This window comes from Littorina saxatilis, linkage group LG6 (assembly GCF_037325665.1).
Source record: "Littorina saxatilis isolate snail1 linkage group LG6, US_GU_Lsax_2.0, whole genome shotgun sequence".
NCBI lineage: Eukaryota > Metazoa > Mollusca > Gastropoda > Littorinimorpha > Littorinidae > Littorina > Littorina saxatilis.
This window is the reverse complement of record NC_090250.1, coordinates 12,733,474-12,751,850: the sequence shown is the minus strand read 5'-3', so window position 1 is coordinate 12,751,850 and position 18,377 is coordinate 12,733,474. Positions and strand designations below refer to the sequence as shown.

The 18,377-nt window shown below is 42.3% G+C and overlaps 1 protein-coding gene across 1 annotated transcript in view; it reads right to left on the bottom strand.

Moving 5' to 3' along the window:
- Window positions 1-18,377, bottom strand: part of LOC138969678 (protein inturned-like) — a 43,662-nt gene that overhangs the window by 17,046 nt on the left and 8,239 nt on the right. The window contains exon 2 of the mRNA XM_070342536.1: window positions 718-1,571. Within this exon, the coding sequence (XP_070198637.1) occupies window positions 718-1,571 (854 nt within the window). The remainder of the gene's footprint in view (window positions 1-717; window positions 1,572-18,377) is intronic.

The following is an 18,377-nucleotide window of genomic DNA, read 5'->3' as shown; positions in this document are numbered from 1 at the left end:
TGTTTCTGAAGAATGTTTCAGGTTTGTAGACCTGTGTGAACTGACATTCTTTGTTTCTCTGGTTTTCAGAGTAGTGGTATGTATGACAGTGTGTTAACTCACAGTCACACGTATTTGTTTGTTTCTTTCGTTCTGTCTTTGTGATCTGAAAGTGCTGAGTTGAACGCATACTTCTTTAGATCCAACACACCCAAGTGACCCAACTGTCTGCTGTAACTCTGCCTGTGTTTACCCAATCAATCAAACTCAAAGTGAGAATGCTCCAGCTCAAGTGTGGGAAAATCTGCAGGCAATCAGTTCACACATGCCACGATCTAAAAATCAACAATGTCAACACTCACACAGTGGGCCCCATTATTCTCCTAATCTTCTGATCTTAATTTTCCTTCTGAGGAGTGGACTGAATTGCTAATAATCTGCCATAAGTAGCCCTTTCCTGCTCAAACTATTTTGGTCTCCTGATATGATGCACTTGAAGTTATGGCTGATTGTGATAAATAGAGCCGAGGATTGAAGTGACATGTATAATGATGTGTACTTTGGTCAGCTGACTGCTTTTCTATCTAGGTTATTGTCAATCTCATGTAATTCTCTCATGAATGTAATTCAGAGCATAGCTAGTGGATATTATTTTGCTGACACTTTCCTTTACAAAAGCACTCATATCAGTTGCTTTAATTTATTCTTTACTATCACAATAATAACATAGCTACTTACCAATGAGCAGTTCCCTGCACTTGAGAGCCGGACCATCAGGCGTCAGACCCTTGACAACCACTCTGTCACCTCCATCTTTCCTCTGACCCTGACAGTTGCCAGCATGTCCATGTCCTGTAACTATTCCCAGCACAGATTCCAGCCAGCCTACTCTGGAGTGGCCATCCCATGCGTGTCCTGACGGCCTCAGATGCAGCACAATCTCCTGCCGAGCATCTGAGGACCTGCCCTTTGACACCGACATTGAACCCAGCTGTCCTCCACACTTGCATGTCTGATGATGATCTCTGGTGAAATCTGATGGTGGAGGAAGGTGTCCTGGCACACACAGTTTGTTGGAATGTCGCTCACACAAACTTGACGTCCTTGTACAGCCTAAAGATCTGTGGTGGCGTGCACTGCGCTGACTTGATCTGCTTTCTCCATTGCATTCACGTGTCACTTGTTTAAAGAAATCACTGTCATCAAAGACTGGATCAAGCTTTACCCGAGTCTGTTCACTGCGCTCAAAGTCTTGTAAATCCACAGACACACCGTCATCAACATCCTCAAAGTCTCCCACCCTCGAGTGAAAACCTAAGGAGTCATGACTGAGGTCCAACACTGAGTGATCTGATTTTCGGTTCCTTGACTGGGTGGAGTGGACATCGGTGTCGGAGGAGTAGCCTGTGTCCTCGCTGGCACAGCTGTGGCAGGACCGTGTGCTGCACAAGGAGCAGACGCTGCTGGCATCTGTTTTACGACTGCCCAATGTTTCTGTGTGGCTGCCATGGTCAAGCTCTACATAAAAGACATGGCCGTCTTCTCCAATGTGCTGCTGCCATGGCGCCGATTTCTTGCTCCCAGTCAGAGAACTGTAACACAAGAGCAGAACATATACATTCTGAAATATATGCAGAATGAAGTTCATAACCTTCAATAATAAATATGGGAGAAAAGACAGTCTTAAGGTGTAAATGGAAGAGGCAAGTTTTGAAGATACTGAGGATGAAGGATGGGAGACGAGATGTGCTGCTACCTTCTGCATGCAATTGTCTAGGATATATTATATATATCCCAGTGGATTTGGAACTACTTTCACTTAATTACTCGCAACATTCTACACAAGATCGACGGGACCTATACGACAACGGATGTCACCTCAAGCGTGCCACACACTCATTATAACAGCCACGTGTAGGTACAAAGAAAATTACGGCTTCCAGAAGCAGGAAATGAACAGTGATAAAGAAACAGAAGGATCGTCTGCTACGACTGTGATTCATGAATGGACAAGCATCAACTCACAGGTTTTACATTACCGCGTAATTCACGACTTCTCCTCCGTCACAAATCCATAACGTGTGCATTGTCTGCTTCAAGAACAAATATACAACGTTTTGCCTGAGGGCATAGCGATATTTATCACACATTTGCTGTCTACACCGCGTGGAAAACCTTGGCTCGTTTGAAAGACCCCCTGCATGGATGCTGCACGTTATCTAACTCCGCATCTAGAGAGCGACACAAACTCAAAGCAAAAGTTCTCGTTACAATAAAACAAAGTCGTTTGAATCTGATTGTGGTTTACGGTCGCCAAACGTTTCAGCTCGGTGAGACAGGGTTTGTGGATGATGTTTATCTCTTTTTCTTCGAGCTGCGTTGACAGTGACCGTAGCGTGTCATAAGTTCGGATGACATGGCTGCGGACACACAGTACAGGCACTTGAAAAGTACACTTTCTCTCTGCCGCCCCTCCCTCCCTCTCTCTCTCTCTCTCTCTCTCTCTCGCCGTGTGCGCGCGTAGGGGAAGGGCTCCTAATATGGACCACTTTTTGTTTCATGCTAATAACTAGCTTGTTTTCTTGCGAAGAAGTTTCATTTTGTGTTTGGTAGTCCTTCTCTCTTAGGTTAACCGTTAGGCCTAATTAGAGTAAAATAGCTTTGATAGACATTCGGCAAAAACTGAATAAGGAAAAAATCACAAATGGTCCATATTAGGTGCCCAGGCTCCTAATATGGACCAGTGAAGAGGCCTTCACGAATCACCGAAGCACCCTATACTTCAAAATAACATGATACAACTTAGTGTGCAAGTCAGACTAAGTTAGAATATGCTTTAGATTTATCCCCGAGTACGCTAGTAGGGGAAGGGCTCCTAATATGGACCACTTTTTGTTTCATGCTGATAACTAGCTTGTTTTCTTGCGAAGAAGTTTCATTTTGTGTTTGGTAGTCCTTCTCTCTTAGGTTAACCGTTAGGCCTAATTAGAGTGAAATAGCTTTGATAGACATTCAGCAAAAATTGAATACAGAAAAAATCACAAAGGGTCCATATTAGGAGCCTGGGCACCTAATATGGACCAGTGAAGCGGCCTTCACAAATCACTGTAAAAAGCCCCCTTTTAAAATAACATGATACAACTTAGTGTACAAGTCAGCCTAATTAAAATATGCTCTAGATTTATCTGTTTCGGGTTGATGAGAGCATTATTTGAAGCACACCAGGAAACTAAAGAAGCTTATCAAAAACAGAGTGAAAATAAGTGAAATTATCAACTTCCACGAAAAGAAGACGCATTTTTTTTAAATCTCGAGGGCTAGTTACAGGTTATTTCCATTAAGCTTCTTAATGAATGAATGAAAATAGCCTTTAGCTTTTATTTTCTTCGATTTGTTGAAGGTGGTCCATATTAGGGGACTCGCACATACTTTGAGATTTTGCTATTATTTTTTGTTTGCAGTACAAACTCGGGGTCAACACTGCCAAAATGTAACAAATACTGTTTTAGCTGTCATATATAACAATTTTTGTGTGATAAATGCTTTGGCTGTGGACAGAAACGAGTCCGTTTTAGGCGTCAAATTTAGAGTGAACGCTGCCAAAAGGGAATAAAAGAGAAAAAACCTGACGGTTTTGAGATTTCTGTTTCTGCAACTGTTTTGACATGTGCAAGTTATCTAGAGAGGGTGAATACAGCGAATAAAACTTGTTTGAGCGCTCTAGCGCCGTTAGTTTTAGAAGGTGGTCCATATTAGGAGCCGGTCCATATTAGGAGCCCTTCCCCTACTTGGGCTCAACAGACTTTAATCGTGTGTGTGTGTGTCTGTGTCTGTGTCTGTGTCTGTCTCGACTTAACAGCTTATTGCTGGGAAACTACTGGGCGCAGTTCGTTCAAAAGTTGATACACTAACTTGATAATAGGTCCGATTGATCGTATTAAAACTTCATAATGTTACCTGGGACCTAAATGCGAAATAAACCACAAAAACGACTTGGCGGTGGGACAAATTCAGACGGAGCAACAGCCAGCCATTGAGCTGATAAAACAGCCGAACGCGTCACACACAGTGACGAGAAATATAGCGTCGTAAAAAGCATGCGTATCGCATGCGAGACGATTTGCCAGGCTTTGCGCGTTGTGTGTTTGAATAATTTGATTTTTTGTGTACCCCATTTTCTACCAAGCGTTGGTTGCTCGGTCGCGACTGCGGTGGTTTAGAGGTCGCGATTTTGTGTTTTGATTCTTTTCATATTAATTTGTATTTTTTCTTATGGTTTCCTTTGTTTACATATGTTTCAGTCTTTTACCTTCGGCTTTACATTAAAGAATTTGGTAAAACTACCTGGGGCGTGATAAATGCAAGAATCCGCGAGCCAGGACAGTAAAAGAACTTCGTGGGCCACCAGTTCACCAGTTATGAAGAGGGTCGGCAGTATATTTTTCACTGTGATCAAATAAAAGAGAAAGGCCAGTCACCACGCACATCCTCGGCTCGCATGCAATGTAGTTATATAGCAAAGGGAATGCCTGTAATTCACACAGAGCAATCACTTGGTCTTAAACGTGCACAAGAAAAAAACTTTCATACTGGGGGAGCGAGCCAGTCTGAAGAGTACTCGGGTCCAGCGCGAGCGTTTTTTTTTTATCTGTTTCGGGTTTATGAGAACATTATTTGAAGCATACTAGGAAACTAAAGAAGCTTATCAAAAACAGAGTGAAAATTAGTGAAATTATCAACTGCCACAAAAAGAAGACTATTTGATATATTTTGTTGAAATCTCGAGGGTTAGTTATAGGTTATTTTCAGCAAGCTTCTTAATTAATTAATGAAAATAGCCTTTAGCTTTTATTTTCTTCGATTTGTTGAAGTGGTCCATATTAGGGGACACACACATACTTTGAGATGTCGCTATTATTTTTTGTTTGCGGCAGTAGAAACTCGGGGTCAAAACTGCTAACATGTAACAAATACGATGTTAGCTGTCATATATAGCAATTTTTGTGTGATAAAACCTTTGGCTGTGGACAGAAACGAGTTCGTTTTAGGCGTCAAATTTAGAGTGAACGCTGCCAAAAGTGAAAACAAGTCGCGTAAGGCGAAAATACAACATTTAGTCAAGCTCAGTCGAACTCACAGAATGAAACTGAACGCATTGCATTTTTTCCGCAAGACCGTACACTCGTAGCATCGTCTGTCCACCGCTCGTGGCAAAGGCAGTGAAATTAACAATCCAGAAAAGCGCGGTAGCGGTTGCGCTGAGGAGGATAGCACGCTTTTCTATATCTCTATTCTTTTTAACTCTCTGAACGTGTTTTTAATCCAAACATATCATATCTATATGTTTTTGGAATCAGGAACGGACAAGGAATAAGATGAAATTGTTTTTAAAACGATTTCGGAAATTTAATTTTAATCATAATTTTTATATTTTTAATTTTCAGAGCATGTTTTTAACCCGAATATAACATATTTATATGTTTTTGGAATCAGAAAACGATGAAAAATACGATAAATGTAATTTTGGATCGTTTTATTAAAAAAAATATTAATTACAATTTTCAGATCAGATTTTTAATGACCAAAGTCCAAATTTTAAACCTCCAAGCTGAAATGCAATACCACCGTCCGGCCTTCGTCGAAGATTGCTTGGCCAAAATTTAAATCAATTTGATTGAAAAATGAGGGTTTGACAGTGCCGCCTCAACTTTTACAAAATGCCAGATATGACGTCATCAAAGACATTTATCGAAAAAATGAAAAAAAAGTCTGGGGATATCATACCTAGGAACTCTCATGAAAAATGTCATAAAGATCGGTCCAGTAGTTTACTCTGAATCGCTCTACACACACACACACACACACACAGTGACACACACACACAGACACACACACGCACATACACCACGACCCTCGTTTCGATTCCCCCTCTTTGTTAAAACATTTAGTCAAAACTTGACTAAATATAAAAAGAGAAAAAGCCTAACGGTTTTGAGGTTTGTGTTTCTGCAACTGTTTTGACATGTCCAAGTTATTCAGAGAGGGCAGAGACATATTCTATCTATGTCTCTGGAGAGCGTGAATACAGCGAATGAAATTGTTTTTAGCGCTCTAGCGCCGTTAGTTTGTCAGAACAGGACCGGAGGTGGTCCATATTAGGAGCCGGTCCATATTAGGAGCCCTTCCCCTATGTATGTGGGCATGGTCCGACTGCACTGCACATGCATACGACATGTGTAATGGAGTAAGCGAGAGTTGTACGGAACCTTTCTCCTGGCACCTGAGAGAATAACAAGCATTGAAATGAACAAGCGACTTTCATCCTCTAGACAGAACCACTCAGACTCAGCTGTGCTTGAGTGAGAGCCGGTACACAAACAATGGCAATACCGTGGCCAGCCGCTGACTACCGACTACCGATTTTGAGCCCAGGTCAGTCTACGGACCTTCAGAACGGCACGGCAGTTTTGAGATCAGTCAGAAAGTGTTACAGATGTTACAGATGAAATAGATGTTACAGATCTTACAGATGAAATAGATGAAAGAGCATCAATATCAGTCCACCTTCATCTCCTGACTGAGTGTGTAGCGCCAGCGAACGCCAAGAAGAAGATCAATATCAGTCCAAATATCAGTAAAGCTTTCTCAACAAACACTGAACTCACACAGGCGAATTTCAGAATTCAGTCTTGATAGTTGCTGTAAAGATTTGTTTTCATTTCCTAATTCTATTTTATTTTATTTTATTTTGATTTTGTAATACGTTATTTTGTTTTTCGAAGTTTTTTTGTTTACTTTAGATTCAGAAGTTTTTTTGCTCATTCTTGGATTTTGCGATTATTTCCAAAACCAAATCATGACCATCACCAAAGAAATTCAGTTCCGACACAAGTCTATCACCAAAGTAATTACATGATGTGATCGATTATAATATATATCCCCTCATCCGAGTCCTGTTGCAAACAGACTCCCACAATTGGCCTGCGTGTCGCTACCAGAACCAGTGAGTGCGTGCGTGCATCGTGTGCGCGCGTGTGCGTGCATACTGACAAAATATTGGTAAAGAAAACGCGACATTTTGGTTTCTGTGATAATTTCACTTTAGCAAAAACGTAAGGTAAAGAGAACACGTTAGTTTTAACAGGAGTGTAAACTTTTTAGCCCGTAAATGTCTCCAATTGTTGTGCAATTATATTTAGTGGGATCTGAGCGTGTTTCACGTAAGCCATAAAAGATTGAGTGCCGTGGTAAAAGACATTAAACTTGAAAGACCTCGATACACCGATAGACTGATTCCTCGAAAGCTTACACGTTGATATGATTAGGGAGCACCGACTTGAATTCGCAAAACCCTCAAATCAACTCGACGCCCCTTTGTGGTAACACATCTGCGTAAAAAAGAAGCCATGAACCCGTGACAAATCAGTTCGTACGAAAATCACTTTATTTGAGTCTTTATGTCCTAGTGACTGAGTGCAAAGCACTTTCACGTGATGAGTCCCGTGACAAAGCGGGGTCTTCGAAAATGTTTAAAGTAAAAACTCAAAGAAAAAGTTGAAATGGTTTGACGTACAGTTTTGTTTGTTTGTTTGTTTTTTAAACGCCGCTAAAGTAGGCCTACATTAGAAGGACAGCTAGTAAATCAACCGTGCCGCCAGCGGTACTTTTCACAGAAGAAAAAGGATAGAACAAGCATTGACCGTAACGGGCAAAAAGCCGCCCGTGGTGACACGGGGGTAGGACATGGATACCGTCTCTGCACAAACAGTTGACCTGTGACCTAATCCGCGACCTTAAGTCACGCTTAACAGTTTCAAACCATATACTGAGAGAGAGCGAGAGAAAGAGAGAGGGAATACTGAGAGAGAGCGAGAGAAAGAGAGAGAGAGGGAGAGAGAGAGTGAGAGAGAGAGAGAAAGAGAGAGAGAAAGAGAGAGAGAAGGTGAGAGAGAGAGAGAGAGAGAGAGAGAGAGAGAGAGAGAGAGAGAGAGAGAGAGAGAGAGAGAGAGAGAGAGAGAGAGAGAGAGAGATTGACCCAGAGATACAAGTCTTACCCGACTTGTTTGTAAGACATCGACCGACCTACTCAAACAAACAAACAAACAAACAAACAAACAGACAGAGTGAATCCAGTAAGCCCCATTTATATATAAATGGCGGCTTAAATAACATAAGACCAAAACATTATTTGGCAAACGAGTCCGTACCACGTGTGAGATTTACCAAAGAAACTATGTAAGTGTTTGGATTTACTTTGTGCAGCAGTCAGCATAAGCTAATCGAGACAGTGAATCTCCAAAGATTCTTTAGATAGTAAGCCGAGACTGTATTCGTCATAGTGACGTCACACTGTAAATGTCGATGACGTAATTTTCGTAACCCTGTCTCTTGTCTAGGAAACACGAAGGTTTGGAAAGTATTTCTCATAAACATAATATTATTGCTAAGACCAGCGATAGTGGCATGAAGCGATGTCAATGTTTAGAATTGCTTCATGATTACTAACATTCTCGTTCATTCGAGAGCATTGTAACCTAGGTATTGCTTGGCGACAGACAACAATCGTCGTAACGTAAAACCAACGATCAGTTCCTGTCTGTTCATCAAGACCCGAAGGTTAGTAAATGATTCATAATCAGTAACTTTCGGATGAAGCCAATCCTAGTGTGTGTTCATGTAATCATTTGTTTGTTCGTTTGGAGAAATTAGATGACACGAATAGGTAATTTGTGTTCCATTTCTCAAGATGCTGAAACATGTTCTGTTTCATTTTACATGTTACTAGATGAACGATTTGTTAACGGTATGCTACACTTTGTGTGCAGACACTGAATTCTCTTCAACAAGGATTGGATCAGCTGTTTTATTTGTATACCTATATCTACACTGAATTCGCTAACCTGTTCGTCGATGAAGAATAACCACTCGGTGTAACCTGCTGTACCTGTTGTCTACGTCGACCTGTTCGTCACTGGATCGTCGTCGTCCCAACATTTGCTGTTCGTCATCCTGTCTTCATTATTTCTTCGACCTCAAGCTATAAGCGTCTAACACTATAACTCATCGTCATCATATGTTCTAAATACTGTGTTTTTCACCAGAAACTTTTGAAGAAGAATGACTTGTGTTCTCCCATTGTGGGCATCTATTTATTAATTAACCTTTGATAAATAGAGGATGTTGTGAATTTTGAACAATATATGGTTAGCCACTTATAAACGAAATTGTTCAAACTAAATTAACGCTGTTGTGTATTCTTTGGGTAAGAGAGTACAGTGTCAGCGCAGAAAGAGATTGTGTGTATCTCAACCAAACGTTTATACCCTAGTCCAATTGGTAAAAATCGTCACACCACGGAACCACACACACCAATAAAACAAACTCCACTCTTACCGCCCAACCAGAGACTATAGAGTATACTCTACAGTCTCTGGCCCAACTAAGCATTTAAATATCGGAGCACGTAAAATGAAATTGAACAAAACCAACGACACACATTCTAAGGGGAGTAAACGTGCGGGAATTCCCGCATAACCTATGCTTCTGCCAGCGGGTTTCGTGGGTACATGACATAAGCTCGAAAGACAAAAGCTCGAACGACAAAATCTCGAACGACAAATGCTCGAATGGACAAATGCTCGACGCGACAAAAGCTCGACGCGACATATGCTCGAACGACAAATGCTCGAATGGACAAATGCTCGACGCGACAAAAGCTCGACGCGACATATGCTCGAACGACAAATGCTCGAATGGACAAATGCTCGACGCGACAAAAGCTCGACGCGACATATGCTCGAACGACAGATGCTCGAATGGACAAATGCTCGACGCGACAAAAGCTCGACGCGACATATGCTCGAACGACAGAAGCTCGACCGGACTGTAGAATGATGCTGTCAAAACTACTCTGATAACGTCATAGCTGAAACTGTCACGGTGATGTTGTTCTAGTTTCGAGCGACAAATTAACTAAATTTGTTTGATATCACGTGGTTGTGGTTGTGGTTGTGGTTGTTGTGGTTGTTGTTGTTAGCACGCTGCTGGATTCCACACACACACACACACACACACACACACACACACACACACACACACACACACACACACACACACCATTACAACAAAAATATTCATCAATAACTTCATTTCATAATATATACTGGGTAAAATGCTAATGCATCTTATGCATCTTATACGATTTTTCAAATGCGATTTCTAGTAAAAATTATAAGGGGTAAAATGCAAAGGTAAGACTGGTTAAACTAAAAAAGTAGCCATCAATACAGACTCGGTCCCTGTTGGTGTCATTTTTACACACACACACACACACACACACACACACACACACACACACACACACACACAGAGTCGTCAAGGACCGGATCATGAGTAGTAGGAAATGTTGTTGGCCATTCCGAAAAGGAACTCCATGAACAGACGCTCTGTGGTGCGCTCCGCGTACTGGCTGACCAGCCGTAGAATGCGATGCTCTTGTCGCTCGTTTTTCTTCCGGCGCTTCTTGCGTTGCTCTCCACAGCGGGCTGCGTGAATTGCCATGTCTGTGTGCGCTTGTTCTCCTTTCAGGAATGTCTGTGTGCGCTTGTTCTCCTTTCAGGAATTTGAGAAAGTCCCAGAGATTGGGATGGTCTTTGCCAATGATAGACTGGACTAGGCGATGCTAGCCTTCTAGTGCATTTGTGGTTCTTGGTTCATGTTCAATCGTCCTTTCATGAACGCACCACATGGCTGGGTTGAACACAGGGTTTCTCCAAACGAGGCGAAGTGCCGCTTACCTGAATCTTTCCTGATAAACAGTCAATCCCGGGCCAAATCAAAATAATAACATTGACAAATCTAAACCCCGACACGATCTTCCCCCTTCTTTTCTCTCTCTCTCTCTCTCTCTCTCTCTCTCTCTCTCTCTCTCTCTCTCTCTCTCTCTCTCTCTCTCTCTCTCTCTCTCTCTCTCTCTCTCTCTCTCTCTCTCTCTCTCTCTCTCTCTCTCTCTCTCTCTCTCTCTCTCTCTCTCTCTCTCTCTCTCTCTCTCTCTCTCTCTTTTGCAGACAGATTTTAAAATAACACAGACAGGCAAAATAACACCATTCGACCAGCACGACATTCGAGCTTTTATCGCGTCGAGCTTTTGTCGCGTCGAGCATTTGTCCATTCGAGCATTTGTCGTTCGGGCATATGTCGCGTCGAGCTTTTGTCGCGTCGAGCATTTGTCCATTCGAGCATTTGTCGTTCGAGCATATGTCGCGTCGAGCTTTTGTCGCGTCGAGCATTTGTCCATTCGAGCATCTGTCGTTCGAGCATATGTCGCGTCGAGCTTTTGTCGCGTCGAGCATTTGTCCATTCGAGCATTTGTCGTTCGAGCATATGTCGCGTCGAGCTTTTGTCGCGTCGAGCATTTGTCCATTCGAGCATTTGTCGTTCGAGATTTTGTCGTTCGAGCTTTTGTCGTTCGAGCTTATGTCGGACACCGGGGTTTCGTCCCTTGGTTCGGTTTGCAAAAGCGTTTTAGCTAATATCTTCCGTTTGACTTTCGTTAGGAATGTAATTTTGTGTATACATCCGTGTAACCCTATTCCTTACAATTTCACGAAATTTGAGCTTAATTGACCCAGAGATACAAGTCTTACCCGACTAGTTTGTAAGACATCGTCCATCCGCCCGCCCTACTCAAACAAACAAACAAACAAACAGACAGAGTGAATCCAGTAAGCCCCATATAATGGCGGCTTAAAAAGCATACATGGCTTCTTTAAAATCTTATTGATTCTGTTCGCAGTAGCGAAGCTTTTTTAACGCTCTAGCTGATTCACATTTCAGTGTCTCTCAAATGTCGATTAGTCTACTAAAGTCCAAACACGGTCAGTAAAAGCGAGTGACGTCAGTAACTTGAACCAACGAAAGCCCCCCACGCGAAGTTCCCCTGAAGGGGGCCGCCACCCAAGACCTAACGACAGAATGTCAACTTCGGACGAGTATTTCCTAGCAAGGAAGAAAATATTTCGACAGTTAAGACGCCAAGGAGCAGGCGATATCATACGGAATGCGATCGAGAGACCCAAACGACGGTTCCGGTGCCAAAGTTGTATGCGGTGCTGACAGCTCAGGCGGAAGTGAACTAGCGTATCTTTGAGCCAATGAAAGCAGCAATGCACAACTCTCAACCAATATTGACGCAGCGGTGGACAATTATATCCAGGGTCTTGGTGGCCCATTAAACGCGCCATCTGATAATCGCATTACCAGTCTTTCGAGTCACAACTGTTTTAGACAAGTTGAAAAACGACCAAAAATGCCGTCCGTTCGTCTCATTCTTGCAGAGCAAGTGAAGCATGAATAACGCGACAACTTGTAAAAGCTTGTCATTTACGATTGTCGTCAATTTCAGTGAAAGGGGGCAATAGGCCTTCTTGTGGCAAGTCAGTTGGAAAACCACCAAACCGACTTCAAATCGAGGCTTTTGTTCAAACTTGATAAAGGCAAAAAGGTTGGTTTCACAACTTGAACACACTGTCATGAGAAAGGCGACGAGGTTAAGTTTTATTTTGTCCGCAGAACCGAGAACATTGACTGAGTCTGAGGTTCGTTTCATACTTAATGTTCAACCCAGGGTTATACTAGCTTATTTTACTGCAATATCTTGCTGAAAACCGCGAATTTTCACACGAAAACTTGACATTAAGCGCCGGCAGCTTTGGAATTAAATTCGTTTCCTAGCCACCCAGGCACTCAGCAGCATCACCTCTCTCTCTCTCTTTCTCTCTCTTTCTCTCTCTCTCTCTCTCTCTCTCTCTCTCTCTCTCTCTCTCTCTCTCTCTCTCTCTCTCTCTCTCTCTCTCTCTCAACCCTTTTAACGTTGTAATTCCGAATCTTGCGGGCGTCTTCCTGGTTTCCTAACCCAGAGACACACATACGTACAACACTGGTTTCCGCAGTCAAGGTTATGCCTTTTGCAAATGATCATCTCACTTCTGCAATGAAGTGTGAAAAAAGAGTGACAAAATGCCAGGCTATTGTAATGTGACATTTATAGTTTCACACTTTTGACAGTTGGGCATGGATCTTTGGAATAACTTTCCGCTTGTACGCACTCACTTTGATACACCTCGCTAAATCATTTCGATATCTTCTCGCTGGATTGGAATCGAAGGTTGCGGGGGAATGCTCTGTTCGTTCTATTGCCTTTTTCTTATTGAAAGAGTTAAATGAAGCCAGCTTTAATTTTTGGCGGTCTCATATTTATTGTGAAGAGGCTTAATTTTACGGCGAATGAATGTGCAGAAAATACTTGCAAATGAACACGTTAGCTTATTTGACGTTTATGAGTCACAGTGGCGGGGATATAGCTCAGTCGGTAGCGCGCTGGATTTGTATTCAGTTGGCCGCTGTCAGCGTGAGTTCGATCCCAGGTTCGGCGGAAATTTATTTCAGAGTCAACTTTGTGTGCAGACTCTCTTCGGTGTCCGAACTCCCCCCCGTGTACACTACATTGGGTGTGCACGTTAAAGATCCCACGATTGACAAAAGGGTCTTTCCTGGCAAAATTGCTTAGGCACAGTTAATAATTGTCTACCTATACCCGTGTGACTTGGAATAATAGGCCGTGAAAGGTAAATATGCGCCGAAATGGCTGCAATTACTGGCCGTATAAAATTTCATCTCACACGGCATCACTGCAGAGCGCCTAGAACTGTACCCACGGAATATGCGCGATATAAGCGTCATTGATTGATTGATTGATTGATTGATTGGCGAGGTTGCTTTGAGTGCGAATTATGATTTCAACCAAACCATTGTGTGTGTGTGTGTGTGTGTGTGTGTGTGTGTGTGTGTGTGTGTGTGTGTGTGTGTGTCGAACAATATTTTTAACAGATTCACACAATGTGTGGAGGAAGGGTGTGTGGTGTGGTGGAGGTAGGGGAGTACTATTTATGCATTCTTCGACATAGAGACGTTATAGTACTGAAGACTGAATCACACAACACAACAGAGCCTATGAGAATGGGTTGACTTGTCAACCATACAACAATCAGCACATGTGTGTGTGAAGGGGGGGGGGGGGGGGGGTCGGATATCGTATCTGACCAAGGCCTTCACGTGAGGACAAGCTTGTTTATAATCTGATTCAGTCCATTGGACAAAACTTGGGCTTTCTCTCAACCCGAATCCAGCCGTCCCTTCAACAAGCCCTGTCTGTTCGACGGACGGGGAGAGCAGTGTAGCGGGCGACTAAACGACAGAAGGGTGAGAACCATTAGCAGGCACACGACACATTCCCTCAGTCAATACAAGACGCTGGCCCCGCTACTCAACGCGAAGTCACTTTCACCACGTCTGTTGAATTTCGACGCAATTATGTTTTGACTGGACTAATTATGTTCTACCAATAACGTATTTCAAAAGAGAGCACACCCGTTCTGCAAACACCCTCTCATACACCGTAAGCTTGTTATTTTCTTCAATATTGACGATTGTTTACGATGAAAATATAATAACTGAAGGCTGCATAGTCTTCTATGAGAACAGTAGCTTCACGCCCAACTGACGTGCCCCAAAGAAAAAATATAAACTGCATTTATAAAGAATTGATTGAAACCAGAGCAAATCAAACCCTATTTGTCTTTATTTCCGACCGTAGCACTCCATGAAATTACAAATAATAACACGTTAAAAAAATCTGGTCACTGTAACAGGGAGTAGACTCCAACCTTAATAATGTATTCCTGTTCGAACCTACTGTATTTGGTACATGTCTCACTCAGTTTCAGGCTGTTTCCCATGGCATGCGTTTGGCCTCTTTCTTGCTCCGTGTCGCGTTTTTCTCGCCAGAAAATGTCGATCTCATGAAATTTTATACATGAACTCATTTTCTCTGCAACGTTTATTTTTCTTAGAACTAAACAAATTCTAAAAATGATTGCTTGTTCCCCGAGCTCAATCACCCTATATCGATAATCCGGCCTTCTTTACTGGGACGAATTGTGACCATCTTTGTAGGCTATGTTGTGGTGAGGGTAAACTTTTTATGTGTATTATGTTTACTGTATCTTTAGAATCTGTATTACGTGTATTGTATCTCTAAAATCTATCTCCATGTCTCGGTATTTTGAATTGAAAGCATGACCTCTCTTAATTAAATTCTTACTCAAACAGCGAGCTCTCAACATCATGTTATTGCGATCGAAGCGATTGTACAGACTGAGCTAAAATCAACACATTTCACACCACTCGGCAAACTCTACGTGATTATGGTCATAGATATAGCTCACATTGTGATTCTGTACATACTGTGGCTGCCAGAAAGGTCTAAATGTCAATCTCAGTGTGTGTTTAACCGACCTGAACCACAACCCGCCTTGTTCTGACCAGCCAAAAGCGGGGGATGTTTTAGCGGATCAAACAACTTATTCGGATCGTAACCTCCCCGTGTAATTCTCCTCCACAAAACCAATATTAAGTGAGATGTGAATTAAGGAAAATAGGTCAGGTACATTCTGATATACTCGTATAGTGCAACACAGGTAGAAAGTGTGCCAGGATTATCATGGCCTACAGGGATACACAAACACATCAAAGGAATGCATTCATACTGCCAGTGCGAACTATATGGTACACAATTAAAAGACTTCAGAATTTTGGGGGAAATTACCACAAGGGAGGGGTACGGGGGCCGGGAATATTCGGGGAGGGTGGGTGGGTGGGGGGGTGGTGTCTATTTCCCACACCGCCTACGATGCATTCGGCAGTTACATATTTTGAATTGGAGTGTGTGTGTGTGTGTGTGTGTGTGTGTGTGTGTGTGTCAGACCTGTTTACCCCCATAAGTGTTTTGGAGTAATGCTCAGCCCCAAAAATAGTAATCCTGGCACAAAAATAGTAATCATCCAGCATTCGTCGCCAATTACAACGCACATGACAACTGTGTCTGCGAAACGCAATCATGCACATATATCCATCATTCACAAACAAAACACATCAGTCAGTTTTTGTAGTCATCATAATTTCAACGAAGATCACATCAAAAGCACATGCATCACTGATTTCTTTTTCTTTTGCTCGTAGTAGGCTTTTTTTCAGTGTGTCAAGCGCTTCTCTACTGTACTTGCGCTTGCCGAATGAGTGAGGGCGAGACTTCACCACTAGAATAAGGCTCTCCAGCGTCTTATCAGACAGACATGATCTCTGGTCAGTCCTGTGCTTTTTCACCCCATTTTGCCATTGAAAAAAACAATGCCAAACATGTGAATTGATTAAAAAAAAAATTTAAAAAGAAATTTTGTTTACATTTTTTATTTTATTTATGAAAATCGTAGTCTTGACATGGATAGCGGAATGGCGTATTTTTTGCAGAAAATCGTAATAAATTACGCCAAAATGGTAAGGGTAAACAGGTCTGGTGTGTCTGTCTGTCTGTGTGTCTGTCTGTGTGTGTCTGTGTGTGTCTGTGTCAGTGTCAGTCTCTACGTGCGTGTGTGTGTGTGCGTGTGCGTGTGCGTGCGTATGTTGTTTCTGTTCAGAACATGATTTTTAACATGTCGTAAATAAGAGAGTTAATTTCAATGACACTGACGGTCGTATCAGCGCTGAAAGCCCGTTGCAATGATAGATCCACAAGGTAATTGAGCAAGCTCTCCCATTGTGGGAAAGCTTTGTGTGGTTTATGTGACGATCTCGTTTCGCAGTTTGTGTGTGAATTACACAGGTTGTCGTTTGAAGGGGTTCAGGGGCTTCACATCAGACAGTGTTCTGTTGCCTGATCTTGATTTGTGAGGCTCGGGCCAACAGCTTACGACCTCGCGGGCAACCAGATAGGCTACGGGTAGGCATTCCGACCATTCGTACTCTTTGACGAAGAAGGCATAGTGAAGCTTTCAAAGCAAACAAGCAAGCACGCACATACACGAGCACACACATCTGTGCACACACACACACACACACACACACACACACACACACACACACACACACACAGGAGAATCTGAGTAGTGAACTTTTTAAAAGCACCCTCCCCTATCTCCCCCACCCCCTCACTCACACACACACACACACACACACACACACACACAGAGGAGAATCTGAGCAGTGAACTTTTTGAAAGCACTCCCCCCCCCCCCCATCTCCCCCACCCCCTCTCTCTCTCTCTCCCCACCCCCCCCCCTCTCTCTCTCTCTCTCTCACACACACACACACACACACACATACATACAAAAATAAACTGACACACACATACAAACAAATAAACACACACACACACACAAGCACACGAACAAACATACACACACACACACACACAGACACACACACACACACACACACACACAAGCACACGAACAAACACACACACACACACACACACACTTAAAGAGAAAGAGACCGACACAATATCAATAGGCTGTTGGAGACAATAGTAAGATTGGTGTAACAAAAGTATAATGTTCGTCAAAACAGTTCTTTAAAATCGCCAAGGCGACTCAGTGAAATACGTGTGGCGTTCCCCGGCACAAAACGTCTTTCGGTCAATTTATTTTGAAATGCCTGAAATGTGACGACTGAGACAGTGAGAAATCTCCATCAATCCAACTTAAAAACTGGGACATAAATGTCACGAATCACAAGAGCTGGACCCATAAATGTCACTGTGGTGCTGTCAGCCCAAGCAGACAGATCTTCCCGATTGAGGCAGGTGTTTTTCACCCTTTATTTTTAGGCTTCTTCAATTCTCCACTGGTATTGTCCCCGGTGTAAACACAGATTGGAAGATGTTTTTATTTTTTTTTCTCTCTCTCTCTCTCTTTTTACATTTAGACAAGTTTTGACTAAATGTTTTAACATAGAGGGGGAATCGAGACGAGGGTCGTGGTGTATGTGTGTGTGTGTGTGGTGTGTGTGTGTGTGGTGTGAGTGTGTGTGTGTCTGTGTGTCTGTGCGTGTGTGTGTGTAGAGCGATTCAAACCAAACTACTGGACCGATCTTTATGAAATTTTACATGAGAGTTCCTGGGAATGATATCCCCGGACGGTTTTTTTTCTTTTTTTCAATAAATACCTTTGATTAAGTCATATCCGGCTTTTGTAAAAGTTGAGGCGGCACTGTCACACCCTCATTTTTCAATCAAATTGATTGAAATTTTGGCCAAGCAATCTTCGACGAAGGCCGGACTTCGGTATTGCATTTCACCTTGGTGGCTTAAAAATTAATTAATGACTTTGGTCATTAAAAATCTGAAAATTGTTAAAAAAAATAAAAAATTATAAAACGATCCAAATTTACGTTCATCTTATTGTTCATCATTTTCTGATTCCAAAAACTTATAAATATGTTCTATTTGGATTAAAAACAAGCTCTGAAAATTAAAAATATAAAAATTATGATCAAAATTAAAT